Below are 15387 nucleotides of genomic sequence, written 5' to 3'. Positions count from 1 at the left end.
CACATATCACACTTAGGCTATATTATGTCAAATTCTATCGTTGCAAAATAACATTTAATTGCCTACTATTCATTCCAGACATTATTTTACTGTCCAACATTGTCCGTGATAAAACAAGTCTCAGAAATCCCATACCTAAGGCAACAGCATGTGTATGCTGGAACATTGGTAAGATTCTGGTAGGTAACCCATCTGTCTAAACTATGATAAAACGGTGTGATCTCAATTTAAATGATTTTGGAATTATTTAAACACTTTCTGATGATGCACTCTTGTGGCGGTGTATATAGCCCACTAGCCTACAAATGGGACTCGTTAGGAATATTTTAGTTGGTTAGCATATGCTCAAAGCTCACTGCCGCCTTCTCCACTTCTGTATCATAGGCTATACGCTACGCGTATCCTGTATATACTTATTCACTTTCAAGCATTTCTAATGAAAATACAATAGACATAAGCAATGCAATTGAAAACAAGAAACGTGCATAAATATAAACCTTTTCGTGCGCGCAGCAGATCAGAACAGGCGACGAAATAGCTTAAATTTCAATAATATAAAAATCAATGAAGCCAGCATGCTTAGCTTGAATTAGTTCGAGACACTTGCACTGTCTTAAAAAAATATACTTTTACCTGTAGCCTAGTTTTCCACCTGTTTTCAGTTACTTTTCCGGCAATATGTTCGGCTATAGCCTAACACATTCGTCTCTTGGTAGCCTATAACCACGAATGCAACTGTAGCCAGCATGCACATCGTGTATACGCTAATGTATGCTGATGAGCTCTTAACCTATGGGCTTCCCATATAGCCTACTACAGACATGCAATTTATGCAGTAGCAGCTGACATGTTTGCAAAGGGCGTCTGCATAACTATTGCTACTCACCCCGCAGCTAGCTGGGTCATTCCTATATTGCGGTGCCTTTTCTGTCCTCAGGAAATCACACTTATTGTGTGTAAAATGTGGATTCCAAAAGGCTTTACATATACATTCAGGTGTCCTTTACCTTAAAAACACAGAAATATGGATATTGAAAGGGAACTTAATGCATTTTGGATGTAGCCGTTTGTTCCCGGGTGTTACTCATCAACTTCCACGAGAAATATAAGCTTTAAAATAATAACATCATAACAAAATATTTCTTCATTATTTTATAGTCCTAGTTAAAAATGTTCATGATTATTGTATTATTATTTAGTTTAAGATTTTCTGTGTCCCTGATATCACTTTGACCCAACTATTGCTACTCACCACGGTATGGGTTGATTCGTTGATTCATTAATTTATTTGATTCATGGGGAGGAAGATAGTGGTTAGAGCGTTGGGCCTGTAACCGAAAGTTTGCTAGATCGAATCCCCAAACTGACAAGGTAAAAATCTGTCGTTCTGCCCCTGAACAAGGCAGTTAACCAACTGTTCCTAGGCCGTCATGTCATTGTAAATAATAATTTGTTCTTAGTTGACTTGCCTAGTTAAATAAAGGATACATAAAAAAATCCAGTCATCTCTTCAACACGTTTATCATAGGATATGTGTTTTAAAATTGCCAGGGTATCGTTTTACGAACAACAATGACATAAATGAGCCGACTGTTTTATGACTGTCTAGGCTCGTATGGTTCTGCCTATTATGATTGGAAGAAAAGCGCGCGACGGCGTTTCTCAAGAGCGCGCCATTGTAAGGGGCCTTGCGTGAATGTAGGTTTTACGGTCCAAACACTTAAGACACACCCTATCCACTCAGCCCTCAAATTAAGTGGACACTTCTGATGACGTATCATGACGTCTGACGAGTATACACTTGCAGGGCAAGGAATGAATGATTTTTAAAGCGACCACTCTTGTCTGGAAATTCGTCACTCGTTCATCCCGCGATGATTGTGTTTTCAGCCATTGCTCGTGGATGCTTTATATGCGCTATAGTCAATTATGAGTGCATTATATTAAATATATAATTGTTAATGTACGCCTTGAACGCTAGCAAATTAATTACATAACAAACGTTAGCCTGCCTAGCTGTAACTTCTGAAGAAGGAAAATGTTTTATTTATACAATTTCCAAAAGATTACCAAACAAAAACATATTTACATTTTACGTATGAGCAAAATGTCTAACTTATTTGTATTCGTTTTTACTTACACTTGTATGTTGACTCCTCCTTTGATGTTGTTTTTAACTTTTCTCTGACTTTTCTTAGTGGATGTACAATCATCGCGAATTGAATTATGGGGAGTTTCAGGCTCCTGAGTGAACATAATTGTACACTAGCAAAGCCGACTAAAAACGAGGGCTGAGGGGCTTACGTTGCAAACTTCCCTTGTTTGGCTAATCATTTGCACCACCAGCCAAGATGGCGACGGGGATTCCCCCAATGGCATAAGGCGAGGGTAAGTGGACGAGGGTGTGTCTTTTAAGTGTTTGGACCGCAATTTAGGTCTACAATTATACAGTGCGTTATTAAAGTCATGGGTAAAAAAGCTTAGTTAACTTTATGGATTATGTGATAGAATTCTGAAATGTACAAAGTATTGATGTTTTCATGATTGAAAATGATTTCCTATAGTAATGATAAACATTTGTTGGGACTTGAAGTTTCATCAACCAGCAAACAAACCAACGCAAACCAATTGTGGCGGTTAACGGTTTTGTTTAGACTAGAGAGAGTAGACAGCTATGACCGGAAGTTACTTTTTGTAGTAGGTTAGGAGAACATTTTAGCAAAGCCTAACCCTTTTCCTAAGTCTCATAACCTGCCATGTTAATTATCCTGACCTGCTGCATAAATTCTCCTAACCTGCTATGAAAAGTCACTTCCGGTTGTAGCTGTACTCCCTCTAGTCAGAACCGAGGTTAACTCGGCCCAATATGTCCTGTGCTATTGGGAAAAATACACACACACACACACTTCTCCCAACATCACAACCAACATGTTGATTTGCCTCCCAGAAATATAATTTACATTTTCACCTGTGCCAATTAGGCCTCAACTCTGCCAATACAATGAGCAATGCAATTAACAGAACAGAGATGACAATCCGCCCTGGTTATGGAGCATAGAATGAATGATGAATTTATACATAGCCTGCTGGGGCACAACTTTCACTGGCGACAGAGGGGACACATTTGAAATTGCATTTTTGTCCCCCCCAGTTTTATCATTGGAATGTGATACAAAACAAGGCAACGGTGTGCTTTAGGACCATGAGGACGCCTCCGAGCGGTTGGTTAGGCTATTTAGAGTGTTTATCCGACAGGATGAAAAAAATATCAAAACAATTATGTCCCTCCCACTTCTAAAACCAAAGTTTCTCCCCTGATAGCCTGTAACTTGTGTGCAAAAGCATTGAGGTATGAGGATGCTGCCAGTGTCAAGCACTAATAGGGGCCAGCAGATGAAATGCCTGTTGATTTACAGATAGTAGGCCATGACATGTCAGTGATTATCATAGAGATCCTATGACATGACTAATTCCTAATTCAATGGTGATGCTCTCGTTGGTGGAAAGGCTGGGGGGAGTGGTTGGAAAGTCCCCTCTCATTTCCAACGTTTGTCTAAGTAACTGCCTCTTGTCCTCTCTGCCATTCCCTCGCAGACAATGGCTGTCTGTAAACATAACGCATCCTCCTTCCTCAAAGGAGAGCATCCAAGGTCCCTCCCTCGGACCACATCCTCCAATGAGCTTTGATAGGAATTGAGGAAACAAGGACGGTGGCAGTTGTCAACAACATTTGCTGAGTCAAGATCACTTTCGCAGTCAGGAAGCAAGACAAGAACACTCAGATTAAAAAACATGACTTACATTTTTTTTTTACATTAACCTAATAGAATGAGGTTAGTGCAGTAGGCCTAATACATTATCACAACGTATTGGCTCAATGCCTGGCCTGCCAATATTGTTCTTCTCAGACCATATTATATTTCAAAACTCAAGCTTTGATAACTAAATAGATCAGTTGGTGTAGCACTTGCGAGGCACAGCTGAACATAAATTGAAATAATTAGTAAATAATTTGCTTTTTGATTTTACTGGACTGATGGTACCTGCATCTGACGGTCATGGTGCTTTCAAGACAACTGGGAACTCTGGAAAAAAATGAAGTCAAATCATGACGTCAGTGATCTTCAAGTCGGAAACATTAACTCACTTATAAAACAGCAGCTCTTTGCTGTATTATTTGACAGTCTCTCTGTGGTCATGGTTTTAAAGTTATTCAATCTTAAGCAGACAAGTATCAAACTTTGCTGTGGCCGGCGTCGTGGAAGCTCTGTAGGGATTGGTGATTTGAGCTATCCGATTGCCAGCACAGTAGGCACACTGGATTTAGCCACAGATCTCCCGGTCTTCTGGGTAGGCAGTTAGTCTTTCAGACATATCAAACGGTTCAAAATGGGAACACTTTGCTTACCCCCTGCGCAGGGCTTCTACCACCAACAGCGCAATACAAATGAAATAAAAAATGAAGCTCAAGCCTTTTATCGTTGGATTTTCTACAGAAATGTTTGGTGATCGAATAGGAATGTCTTGAAGATCGACCAGTCAATCGACTGGTTGGTGACCACTGCTATAGTGGATAGTTCGAGTGCCACAGACGATGAGCTGATCAGGTCCTTCTGCCTGTCACAAGCCCATCACAGAGCAGGAAGTGGGGATGACAGAGGGTGGGAGAGTTTAGCAGGGCCCGCTGCCCCTTTGCCACAGGAAGTAGTATGCTGACACACATAGTGGACGGCAGTGTGCGCTCCGCATTAGAGCCGTGCCGGAAACAGGTGCCCGGGACTCCATTGTTCCTTCCTTCACCAACACCCAGATTCAGAGAACGGTTTGAGGAACTGTCGGCTCCTCTGAGTCTTGCAGGTCTGAAGGGTAAGTTAATGAGAGGAAGGAAGTCTAGGGAGGTGTGTTTTGTGTGTGTTAGTGTTAATATCAGTATGATAGGTAGAATACTGATTTCAGAATTCTATTGAATAATATCTGATTCTTTTCAGTTAAATATTATTTTCCTAACTGTGGTACAGGTACTTATGCTTACACAAGCCATCTCCAGGGGGTATATTATTTAGGACTTTAACACATACAACAGAAAACATATACAACTCATTTGTAGTTAAGGGCAATCAATTTAATTTAATTAGTATAAAACAGTCTTTGTCCAGCAAAAGAACACCATACAATTTCAAATATCAATATCATCTCTCATCCATTTTTACAGTCGCATTATCTAGCTTTTATGCTCTGAGAGAAGATATTCCTTCATACACAAGAGACGGAAGTCCTTTGCCTGCTCGGACTCTGCTCCGATGACAAGTTATAAACTGCCATTTTAAATAAAAACCTTTAGAAAAATACAGAACGGATGTAACGGGCAAAACATCTTATCTTATATGACACCTGTCATATACATTAGACAAAGGCCCCAGGCCTTTGGTTTTAGTGTGTAAAAAATAAACATTAGTTAAAAATATATTTAAAGCTGACACAATCGGGGTAGTCTATTCACACGTTAGTGCTTGGGGCATTATTACCTATCTTTATATTGTTATGCAATGATATCTTTGTGGCATTGCCATTTCAAATACTCAACGGGTCCCCAATGTGTCCCGGTCCCTAAAAATAGCTGTGGCACTTGAAAATAAACAAACCATTGGCACAGAACTTTCTTTCACTTGCTCTATTCAACTCTACAACATTCTCTCCGTCACTCTAATAAATTCAATTCCTCATCTGATGATTTCAACCAATCATGTCGAATCTATTTTCTCTTCTAGCCACACTCCTTAGTCCTTCCTCCTCCTTTTCTCCCTTTTCTTCTAGCTCTGTCTTTGTCTCACTCACTCTCTACTCATAACCTCAAAACTCTCAACTTTTCAAAACACCTCCTGGGATACAAAAACATATCATACTACTCCCAGTAACTTTCGACAGCTCTCTTGACATGTTATCCACCTAACGCTTAAAGCGGCCTGAGACAGCCTCCAGCTCAATACCTCAGAGGAGAGGCATTGTCATCCTATCTACATATCAGCTCCGATCTCTGGCGCCGGCCGCCTTTTCACAAATCCTTTACAACATCATGGTTTGATTGGCTTACAACTAGTCATGTATATGTGTTTATAATGGCCCCTCTAGCCAGTGAGTGAAACATACTTGAGCTCATGTTTTTGAGGGGCGAGGCTGAGCTCTCAATCAGGCAGGTTTGATGGGGCAAGGCAGTTTTGAATGGCATCCTATTCCTGTAGGCTCCATGAGCCCTTGTCAAAAGTAGTGCACGATATAATGTACAGGGTTCGTTTGCATAAAACATTTTAAGTGTTTCCCTTAAGGCTTTACATTAAGAAATAATTGTCCTTTGCGTAAGGGAATTGTTTAAGGGCGTTGCATAGACAAATATTTCCTTTTTACGGTAGTTTGAAGGCATGTATGGCAAACCAGAGTATCTGGTTACCATGGGCATGGCCTGATTCACTGACTTAACCTCTCGTCAGAGGTCACGTTCATTTTGTGAGATATCCAAATCGAACTTAATTGCTTCAGAAGATGATAAACCTAGTTTCTTGTTACTTTTTTCTCAACTTGTTTATATTACTTCCTAGTATGTCAAGCTAGTTTACAGAGTAGCTATAGCTAACTAGCCAGCTAGCTTTGTAGCCATGGATTGTGCACCTTCCATTGCTTAGCTAAGTAGCTAGCTGATTGATGTTTTCCTTTTATAACCAGAGCAGATGAAAGTAACATTCACATCCACAAAATCTGTTTACATTGATATCCAAACTGAATGAAGCCGTTAAGGGACCTCATGGGCACCATTAACTTTTTCACTTAATTTAAGGGAGAAATTCACCTTTTAAAATGTTTTGTTCAACTGATTTAAAGTTAAGGAAACTGTAAGGGAACAGATAAGGGGAAAATTAACTTAAGGTGTTTTATGCAACCAGGCCCAGGGTGCCATTTGGGACACAGCCATGGACCATAACAACACAGGAGAACTAGGGTGGAAACAGATAAACAATCATGATTTGATTGACATAAATGTTGGGGTTATTCTTGGTATCTGTGGGGTTAAAGGTCAGGGGTCAAAGGGAGGACCTTTAACAGCTCAACAGGCCTGCAGGATGGGCTGGTAGGGGTCGGTCAGGACCTTGTAGCGGATCTTGGTGTTGGTGACGGCGCCATGCTTCTGCCTCAGGTGGAGACGCAGCTGGCTCTTGTGGCGGAAGTGCAGGTCACACTTCTCACACTGGGAGAGATAGAGAGACAGAGAGAAATCAAAACTCCAAACCTACAACCTGATTATTAGACAATTACCTAGAAGGATTCCTACTACCAAATGTTCTTATTTCCAAGCTACACAGCAAATGCTCCAGCAAACAAACAACAGAAACCTGAAATCACCATCTAACCTGGAACTGAGTGAGTAATGTTTAGTCTGAAGCTACTTTTTAAAGCCAAGCAGAAAAATACATTACAATGATATACACTGCTCAAAAAAATAAAGGGAACACTTAAACAACACAATGTAACTCCAAGTCAATCACACTTCTGTGAAATCAAACTGTCCACTTAGGAAGCAACACTGATTGACAATAAATTTCACATGCTGTTGTTCAAATGGAATAGACAAAAGGTGGAAATTATTGGCAATTAGCAAGACACCCCCCAAAACAGGAGTTATTCTGCAGGTGGTGACCACAGACCACTTATCAGTTCCTATGCTTCCTGGCTGATGTTTTGGTCACTTTTGAATGCTGGCGGTGCTCTCACTCTAGTGGTAGCATGAGACGGAGTCTACAACCCACACAAGTGGCTCAGGTAGTGCAGTTCATCCAGGATGGCACATCAATGCGAACTGTGGCAAAAAGGTTTGCTGTGTCTGTCAGCGTAGTGTCCAAAGCATGCAGGCGCTACCAGGAGACAGGCCAGTACATCAGGAGACGTGGAGGAGGCTGTAGGAGGGCAACAACCCAGCAGCAGGACCGGTACCTCCGCCTTAGTGCAAGGAGGTGCACTGCCAGAGCCCTGCAAAATGACCTCCAGCAAGCCACAAATGTGCATGTGTCAGCATATGGTCTCACAAGGGGTCTGAGGATCTCATCTCGGTACCTAATGGCAGTCAGGCTACCTCTGGCGAGCACATGGAGGGCTGTGCGGCCCCACAAAGAAATGCCACCCCACACCATGACTGACCCATCGCCAAACAGGTCATGCTGGAGGATGTTGCAGGCAGCAGAATGTTCTCCACGGCGTCTCCAGACTCTGTCACGTCTGTCACATGTGCTCATGTGCTCAGTGTGCACCTGCTTTCATCTGTGAAGAGCACAGGGCGCCAGTGGCGAATTTGCCAATCTTGGTGTTCTCTGGCAAATGCCAAACGTCCTGCACGGTGTTGGGCTGTAAGCACAACCCCCACCTGTGGACGTCGGGCCCTCATACCAACCTCATGGAGTCTGTTTCTGACCGTTTGAGCAGACACATGCACATTTGTGGCCTGCTGGAGGTCATTTTGCAGGGCGCTGGCAGTGTACCTCCTTGCACAAAGGCGGAGGTGGTGGTCCTGCTGCTGGGTTGTTGCCCTCCTACGGCCTCCTCCACGTCTCCTGATGTACTGGCCTGTCTCCTGGTAGCGCCTGCATGCTCTGGACACTACGCTGACAGACACAGCAAACCTTTTTGCCACAGTTCGCATTGATGTGCCATCCTGGATGAACTGCACTACCTGAGCCCCTTGTGTGGGTTGTAGACTCCGTCTCATGCTACCACTAGAGTGAGAGCACCGCCAGCATTCAAAAGTGACCAAAACATCAGCCAGGAAGCATAGGAACTGAGAAGTGGTCTGTGGTCACCACCTGCAGAATCACTCCTGTTTTGGGGGGTGTCTTGCTAATTGCCTATAATTTCCACCTTTTGTCTATTCCATTGGCACAACAGCATGTGAAATTTATTGTCAATCAGTGTTGCTTCCTAAGTGGACAGTTTGATTTCACAGAAGTGTGATTGACTTGGAGTTACATTGTGTTGTTTAAGTGTTCCCTTTTATTTTTTTGAGCAGTGTATTTAACTTTATAAGGACTGAATGCTACGTTAAGGCTACCAAGCTTGATAGGACAGAACAGATCTGACTGCAACTTCAATTAGCACTGAGATGTGAAGTGAGAGGTGTCAAAGCCCATGAGCCCAACAATGGCAGGAGAGTCTCACAGCCTCCCCCTCCCAAATGCAGAGGCCTTTGAAGCCCCCTCCCGCTGTTCAGAGGTCATTACAATACAGTACCCTGTGGATGTAGAAAATGATAAGGCACGGAAATAGTATAAAAAGAAGCTTCTATCGCTCTTGAGAAAGTTACCCCAAGCGTGTCAGACCAAACCTCTTCATTATACAACACCACAGACGAGCAACCCAATACGGAAAGTCAATCTCCCAGCACAGAGTACTACTCCCTTGTTGAAACTAAGTATACATTCACCCAGCTGGAGGTAAGACAGGTGGAGCTGGAACAGCAGGTGAACACACTCCAGTAAGCACAAAAAATAGTCCAGCTCAACAACACCCCCTCAACCAGACCCGGAGAGGTGGAGAGAGACATATTTGTACTCTGGACTGTGGTGAGACAACATCAACAGGAGAGGATCAGAGTGCACTAGAGCACTAGAGGAAAGGATCAGAGTTCTGGATGTGAGGGGGATGGTGTGTGACAGAGAACAACCCATTAGAGAGCTGGCCACCCCTGCAGAGAAGCTAGCTGAACAGCCCACCTCAACCCCTGACCAAAGTCTTGACACCACAGCAGAACAGTCCACCCCAGACACTGAGCATGGCCTCGACATCACAGCAAGACAGACAAATTAAGAACCCCAAGCACAGGGGATCCCACACCCTCTATCAGCCACCCTGGTAGCCCTCCTGATAAACCCCCCCCCCCTCCCCACACCCACTGAGGACATACACACGCCACAGATTGTACTCCTTATGGACTCGAATGGGAAATATATACAAGAAAATAAACTTTTCCCAAAACACACAGTGTCTAAACTCTGGTGTCCAAACACCCAGGACGCCCTAGACCTTCTGTCTGAGGACCAACTAGGGTCACCCAGCTATATAATAATACACACAGGCACAAATGACCTGAGAACACAGCAGGAAAGGGTGGCCCCAGCATTCAAGGGAGTGATTGAAAAAGCTTCTTCTACAAGTGGTTATCTCCACCCTGCTACCACAAAAATACTTCCACCCTGCTACGATACAGCGGGTAAATGCAAGTATTTCCTGTGACTGTGCCTCAAAACCAACTGTCTACCTAGCCCACCACTCCACCCTGGACTTGAACAGCCTTTACGACCAGGTCCACCTATACAAGGCAGTAGTGCCCACCTTTGTCTGGACCCTAAAGGACATTGCCCTCAACCGCAGCCCCAACACCTCACACAGGAGCAACACATTAATAGACACCCCACCCAGACCAGCGAGACACTCTCGCAGACCTGCGGGACCCCCCCCCCAGACCTACACATAGAGGACCAACGCTGAGAGGACCTACATCCAGACCACAGCAACAACAGCCACACCCCCACCCCAACCAATCAACACCCCCCCAAGTCAACCATGCACACACACCATTTAGGCCTCCTCAGATCAGACCTATGCCCCTCCTTCCCACCCCTTTGCCCCCCACTCAACATGAAAGTCACACATACGCCCAGGCCGTGAGCAGGCAAACAGGCCCAACCCCCACTCTTACACCAGCCCAAGCCAATGACATGTACCAGATGCTCAGCAGGCTTTGCTCACACTTACTATTAGTTGTGTGGCCAAACAACATTGGACACTTTATGGAACACAAAGCCTTCACTATCTGATCCTGGAATATCCAAGGCCTGAGGTCATCTGCCTTTGGCCTAAAGAGCAGGAACCTGGACTTCATCAAAGAAATACAGACATTGTCATCCTACGAGAAACATGGTATAGAGGAGACAGACCCACTGGTTGCCCTCAAGATTATAGAGAGCTGGTAGTCCCATCCACCAAACCACCAGATGTGAAAAAGGTAAGGGACTCTATGCTAATTTGGTAGAGAGCAGACCTCCCTCACTCTATTAAATTAATCAAAACAGGAACATTTTACATTTGGCTAGAAATTCAAAAGGAAACTATCTCAACATAGAAAAATGTCCTCCTGTGTGCTACCTATATCCCCCCCACTAGATTTTCATGTCCGGATGAAAAACGTGCCCAAAGTAAACTGCCTGTTACTCAGGCCCAGAAGGTAGGATATGCATATAGTTTGTAGATTTGGATAGAAAACACTCCAAAGTTTCTAAAACTGTTAAAATAATGTCTGTGAGTATAAAAGTACTGATATGGCAGGCGAAACCCCGAGGACAAATTCCCCCCCAAAAAAGAATTCGGCCTACCACTATTTTCAATGGCTGTCACTTTTATTATAAGGCAAAGTACTCCCAGATTGCAGTTCCTAGGGCTTCCACTAGATGTCAACAGTCTTTAGAAAGAGTTTCAGGCTGGTTTTTGGAAAAATGAGCCGGAAATTGTAGTTTTTCTAGGTGGCTCCCAATTTGGCTGTAGTGTTTCCAAGCACATGAATGAGAGCACGTTCTTTGGTATTTTCCTCCGGTAAAGACAACAACGATTCTCCGTCTTGAATTTTATCGTTTATTTACATATTAGGGTACCAAAGGTTCGATTATAAGCGTTGTTTGACTTGTTTGGAAAAGTTTATTAGTAACGTTTGGGATTCATTTTGTATGCATTTTGATGGAGGGAAACTGGGTGGATTGTTGACTGAAGCGCGCCAGCTAAACTGACTTTTTCTGGATATAAAGAAGGAAATTATCGAACAAAAGGACCATTTGTGATGTAACAGGGACCTTTTGGAGTGCCAACAGAAGAAGATCATCAAAGGTAAGGCATTTTTTATATCGCTATTTCTGACTTTCGTGTCGCACCTGCCTGGTTGAAATATGTTTTTCATGGTTTTGTTTGCCGGGTGCTGTCCTCAGATAATCGCATGGTGTGCTTTCGCCGTAAAGCCTTTTGGAAATCTGACACAGCGGCTGGATTAACAACACGTTAAGCTTTATTTTTATGTATTACACTTGTGATTTTATGAAAGTTAAATATTTCTAATTCTGTAGTTTGAATTTCACGCTCTGCAATTTCACTGGATGTTGGCCAGGTGGGACGCTACCGCCCAATGGCAAATGGTTTGATGAAGAATTTAGAAACCTATTCAACCAAAAACAGAGACCCAGAAAACCTGTGCCTATGCCTTCACTATGGTGAATCACAAACAATACATTAATACACTACGGAAAAAGAAGGAACATCACATCAGAAATCAGCTCAATGTAATTGAAGAATCAATAGACTAACCACTTCTGGGAAAATTGGAAAACACTAAACAAACAACATCATGAGTTATCTGTCCAAAACGGAGATGTACGGGTAAACCACTTCTCCAATCTTTTTGGCCCAATAACAAAGAACAAACAGCAAAAACATTTACATGATCAAATACAATTCTTAGTATCCAAACCAATTGGTTTGTCAAATGTTATGTTCCTTTTGATGGCGTAGAAGCCAAACCAATTGGTTTGTCAAATTTTATGTTCCTTTGATGGCGTAGAAGGCCATTCTTGCCTTGTCTCTCAGATCTTTCACCGCTAGGTGCTAAAAATACTTGAATCAGTTATAGAACCCATTGTCCTTTATGGTTGTGAGTCTGGAGTCCACTCACCAACCAAGAATTCACAAAGTAGGGGAAACAGCAAATTGAGACTACATGCAGAATTCTACAAAAATATCCTCTGTGTACAATGTAAAACACCAAATAATACATGAGGAGCAGAATTAGGCCAATATGTGCACACTGCCCACAAAATGAGGTGGAAAATTGTCTGCACTTCCTAACCTGCTAAATGTAAGGTAGCCTAGTGGTTAGAGCATTGGACTAGTAACCGGAAAGTTGCAAGATCGAATCCCAGAGCTGACAAGGTAAAAATTTGTCGTTCTACCCCTGAACAAGGCAGTTAACTTCTTGCAACTATAGGGGGTGCTATTTTGCATTAGCATAATTAACTATACAGATTAAACTGCCTAGTACTCAATTCTTGCTCGTACAATATGCATATTATTGTTATTATTGGATAGAAAACACTCTCTAGTTTCTATAGTCGTTTGAATTATGTCTCTGAGTGAAACAGAACTCATTCTACAGCACTTTTCCTCCCAGTGTGTGAGATTTAGACATCTTGGCTTCTGGTTCCAGATCAGTTTTTAAAGTCTCTGTTAATCCTATGAGATACAAACACTGCCCACGCCTTCCACTAGATGTCAGTAAGTGATGACAATTTGAATGGAGTCTATTGCGCAATCACAGGCTCTATAAATGACCAATGACCGGAAGTAGGATTCCTTTGGAGTCTGCGCTCAACGCAAGAAGGATATCTGACTGGCCTTTTTCCAAGTCTTGGTTTAGCCAGTAATATAGCGTCGGTCATGTTTTTACTCGTTATAGGTGTTAGAAACATCATAATGTAGTTAATTTAAACCGTTTTATATCCGTTTAGTGCGATTTTGAGGCATTGCTTTGTAATAGACTTTGAAGCTCCGGGGACGTTTCGGGGTCCCGGTCGTACGTTAGTGAGCATTTCGACGGACAAGTGGACATCTTTCGACCAAAAGAAGATTAGACCCAAGAGAGGATTCATTGCCCAAGAATCTGATGGAAGATCGCCTCATAGTAAGAAATATTTAAGATGATAAATCGTTGTTCTGTAGAAAAATGTCAAACGCACGTTCTGCCATTTTGTTAGATGTAGCTTTGCTTGGCGCAACCTGTATTGAAAAGTAAGGATAATTTAAAAAATGTAATTCCGTGATTGTATTAAGAATTAAATTGTCTATCAATCGCTGTCCACCCTATATTTTTTAGTCAAGTTTATGAGTATTTATGTATAAGACTAGATCACTGTCTAATATGGTGCAGGACATTTTCTGACCAGCTGAGCTACTTTTGTCATTGTCTAACCATGATTTTGGTGGCTACATATGCACATTTTCGAACAAACTGTATATGTATGTTGTAATATGATGTTACAGGAGTGTCATCTGAAGAATTCTGAGAAGGTTAGTGAAAGAATTAATATATTTTGGCGATGATACGATATCGCTCTCTTTGGCTAGAATCAGTGCTCGGGTAACGTTTGCGTATGTGGTATGCTAATATAACGATTTATTGTGTTTTCGCTGTAAGACACTTAGAAAATCTGAAATATTGTCTGTATTCACAGGATCTGTGTCTTTCGATTAGTGTATGCTGTGTATTTTTACGAATGTTTGATGATTAGTAATTACGTAATACACGTTGCTCTATGTATTTATTCTAGTCCATTTGTGACGGGTGCAATTGTAAACTATGATATCTACCTGAAATATGCACATTTTTCTAACAAAACCTATCCTATACCATAAATATGTTATCAGACTGTCATCTGATGAGGTTTTTTCTTGGTTAGTGGCTATCAATATCTTAGTTTAGCCGAATTGGTGATAGCTACTGGTGTTGAGAGAAAATGGTGGACAAAGAAAAATGGTGATTTTTGCTAACGTGTTTAGCTAATAGGTTTACATATTGTGTCTTCCCTGTAAAACATTTTAAAAATCTGAAATGGTGGCTTTATTCACAAGATCTGTATCTTTCATTAGGTGTCTTGGACTTGTGATTTAATGATATTTAGATGCTACTATTTAATTGTGACGCTATGCTAGCGATGCTAATCAGTGTGGGGGGGTGGGGGGTGCTCCCGGATCCGGGGTAGAGGCTCGTTAGAGGTTAACCCACTGTTCCTAGGCCGTCATTGAAAATAAGAATTTGTTCTTTAACTGGCTTGCCTAGTTAATTAAAGGTAAACTAAAAAATTAGAGACGTAAAACACCAAATAATGCATGCAGAGCAGAATTAGACCGATGCCCACTAATTATCAAAATCCAGAAAAGAGACGTTAAAGAAAGTGATTTCCATAACAAAGCCACAGAGAGATGAGAAGAGAAGATTTCCTTAAGCTGGACTTGGGGCTCTGTTCACAAACAGACCCCACAGAGCAACACAATTAGACCCAACCAAATAATGAGAAAACTAAAAGATAATTACTTGACACATTGGAAAAATAAATAAAAAAAACAGCAAACTAGAATTCTATTTGCCCCTAAACAGAGAGTACATAGTGGCAGTATACCTGACCACTGTGACTGACCCAAACTTAAGGAAAGCTTTAACAATGTACAGACTCAGTGAGCATAGCCTTGCTATTGAGAAAGGCCACCGTAGGCAGACCTGGCTCTCAAGAGAAGACAGGCTATGTGCACACTGCCCAC

General features: G+C 42.1%; 1 protein-coding gene across 4 annotated transcripts in view; it reads right to left on the bottom strand.

The window, feature by feature from the left end:
* The window catches only part of slc16a13 (solute carrier family 16 member 13), a 59678-nt gene that overhangs the window by 38085 nt on the left and 6206 nt on the right, over positions 1-15387 (bottom strand). For 2 of the 4 annotated variants that reach the window (XM_055900816.1, XM_055900818.1), the window contains exon 11: positions 634-7237. In XM_055900816.1, coding sequence (XP_055756791.1) covers positions 7097-7237 — 141 coding nt within the window. In that variant the 3' untranslated portion in view covers positions 634-7096. Of the gene's footprint in view, positions 1-633; positions 7238-15387 lie in introns of those variants that run through there. The other 2 variants (XM_055900817.1, XM_055900820.1) reach the window with 2 other exon arrangements.

Source organism: Salvelinus fontinalis, chromosome 36 (assembly GCF_029448725.1).
Source record: "Salvelinus fontinalis isolate EN_2023a chromosome 36, ASM2944872v1, whole genome shotgun sequence".
Lineage (NCBI taxonomy): Eukaryota > Metazoa > Chordata > Actinopteri > Salmoniformes > Salmonidae > Salvelinus > Salvelinus fontinalis.
This window is presented reverse-complemented; position numbering and strand designations above follow the sequence as displayed.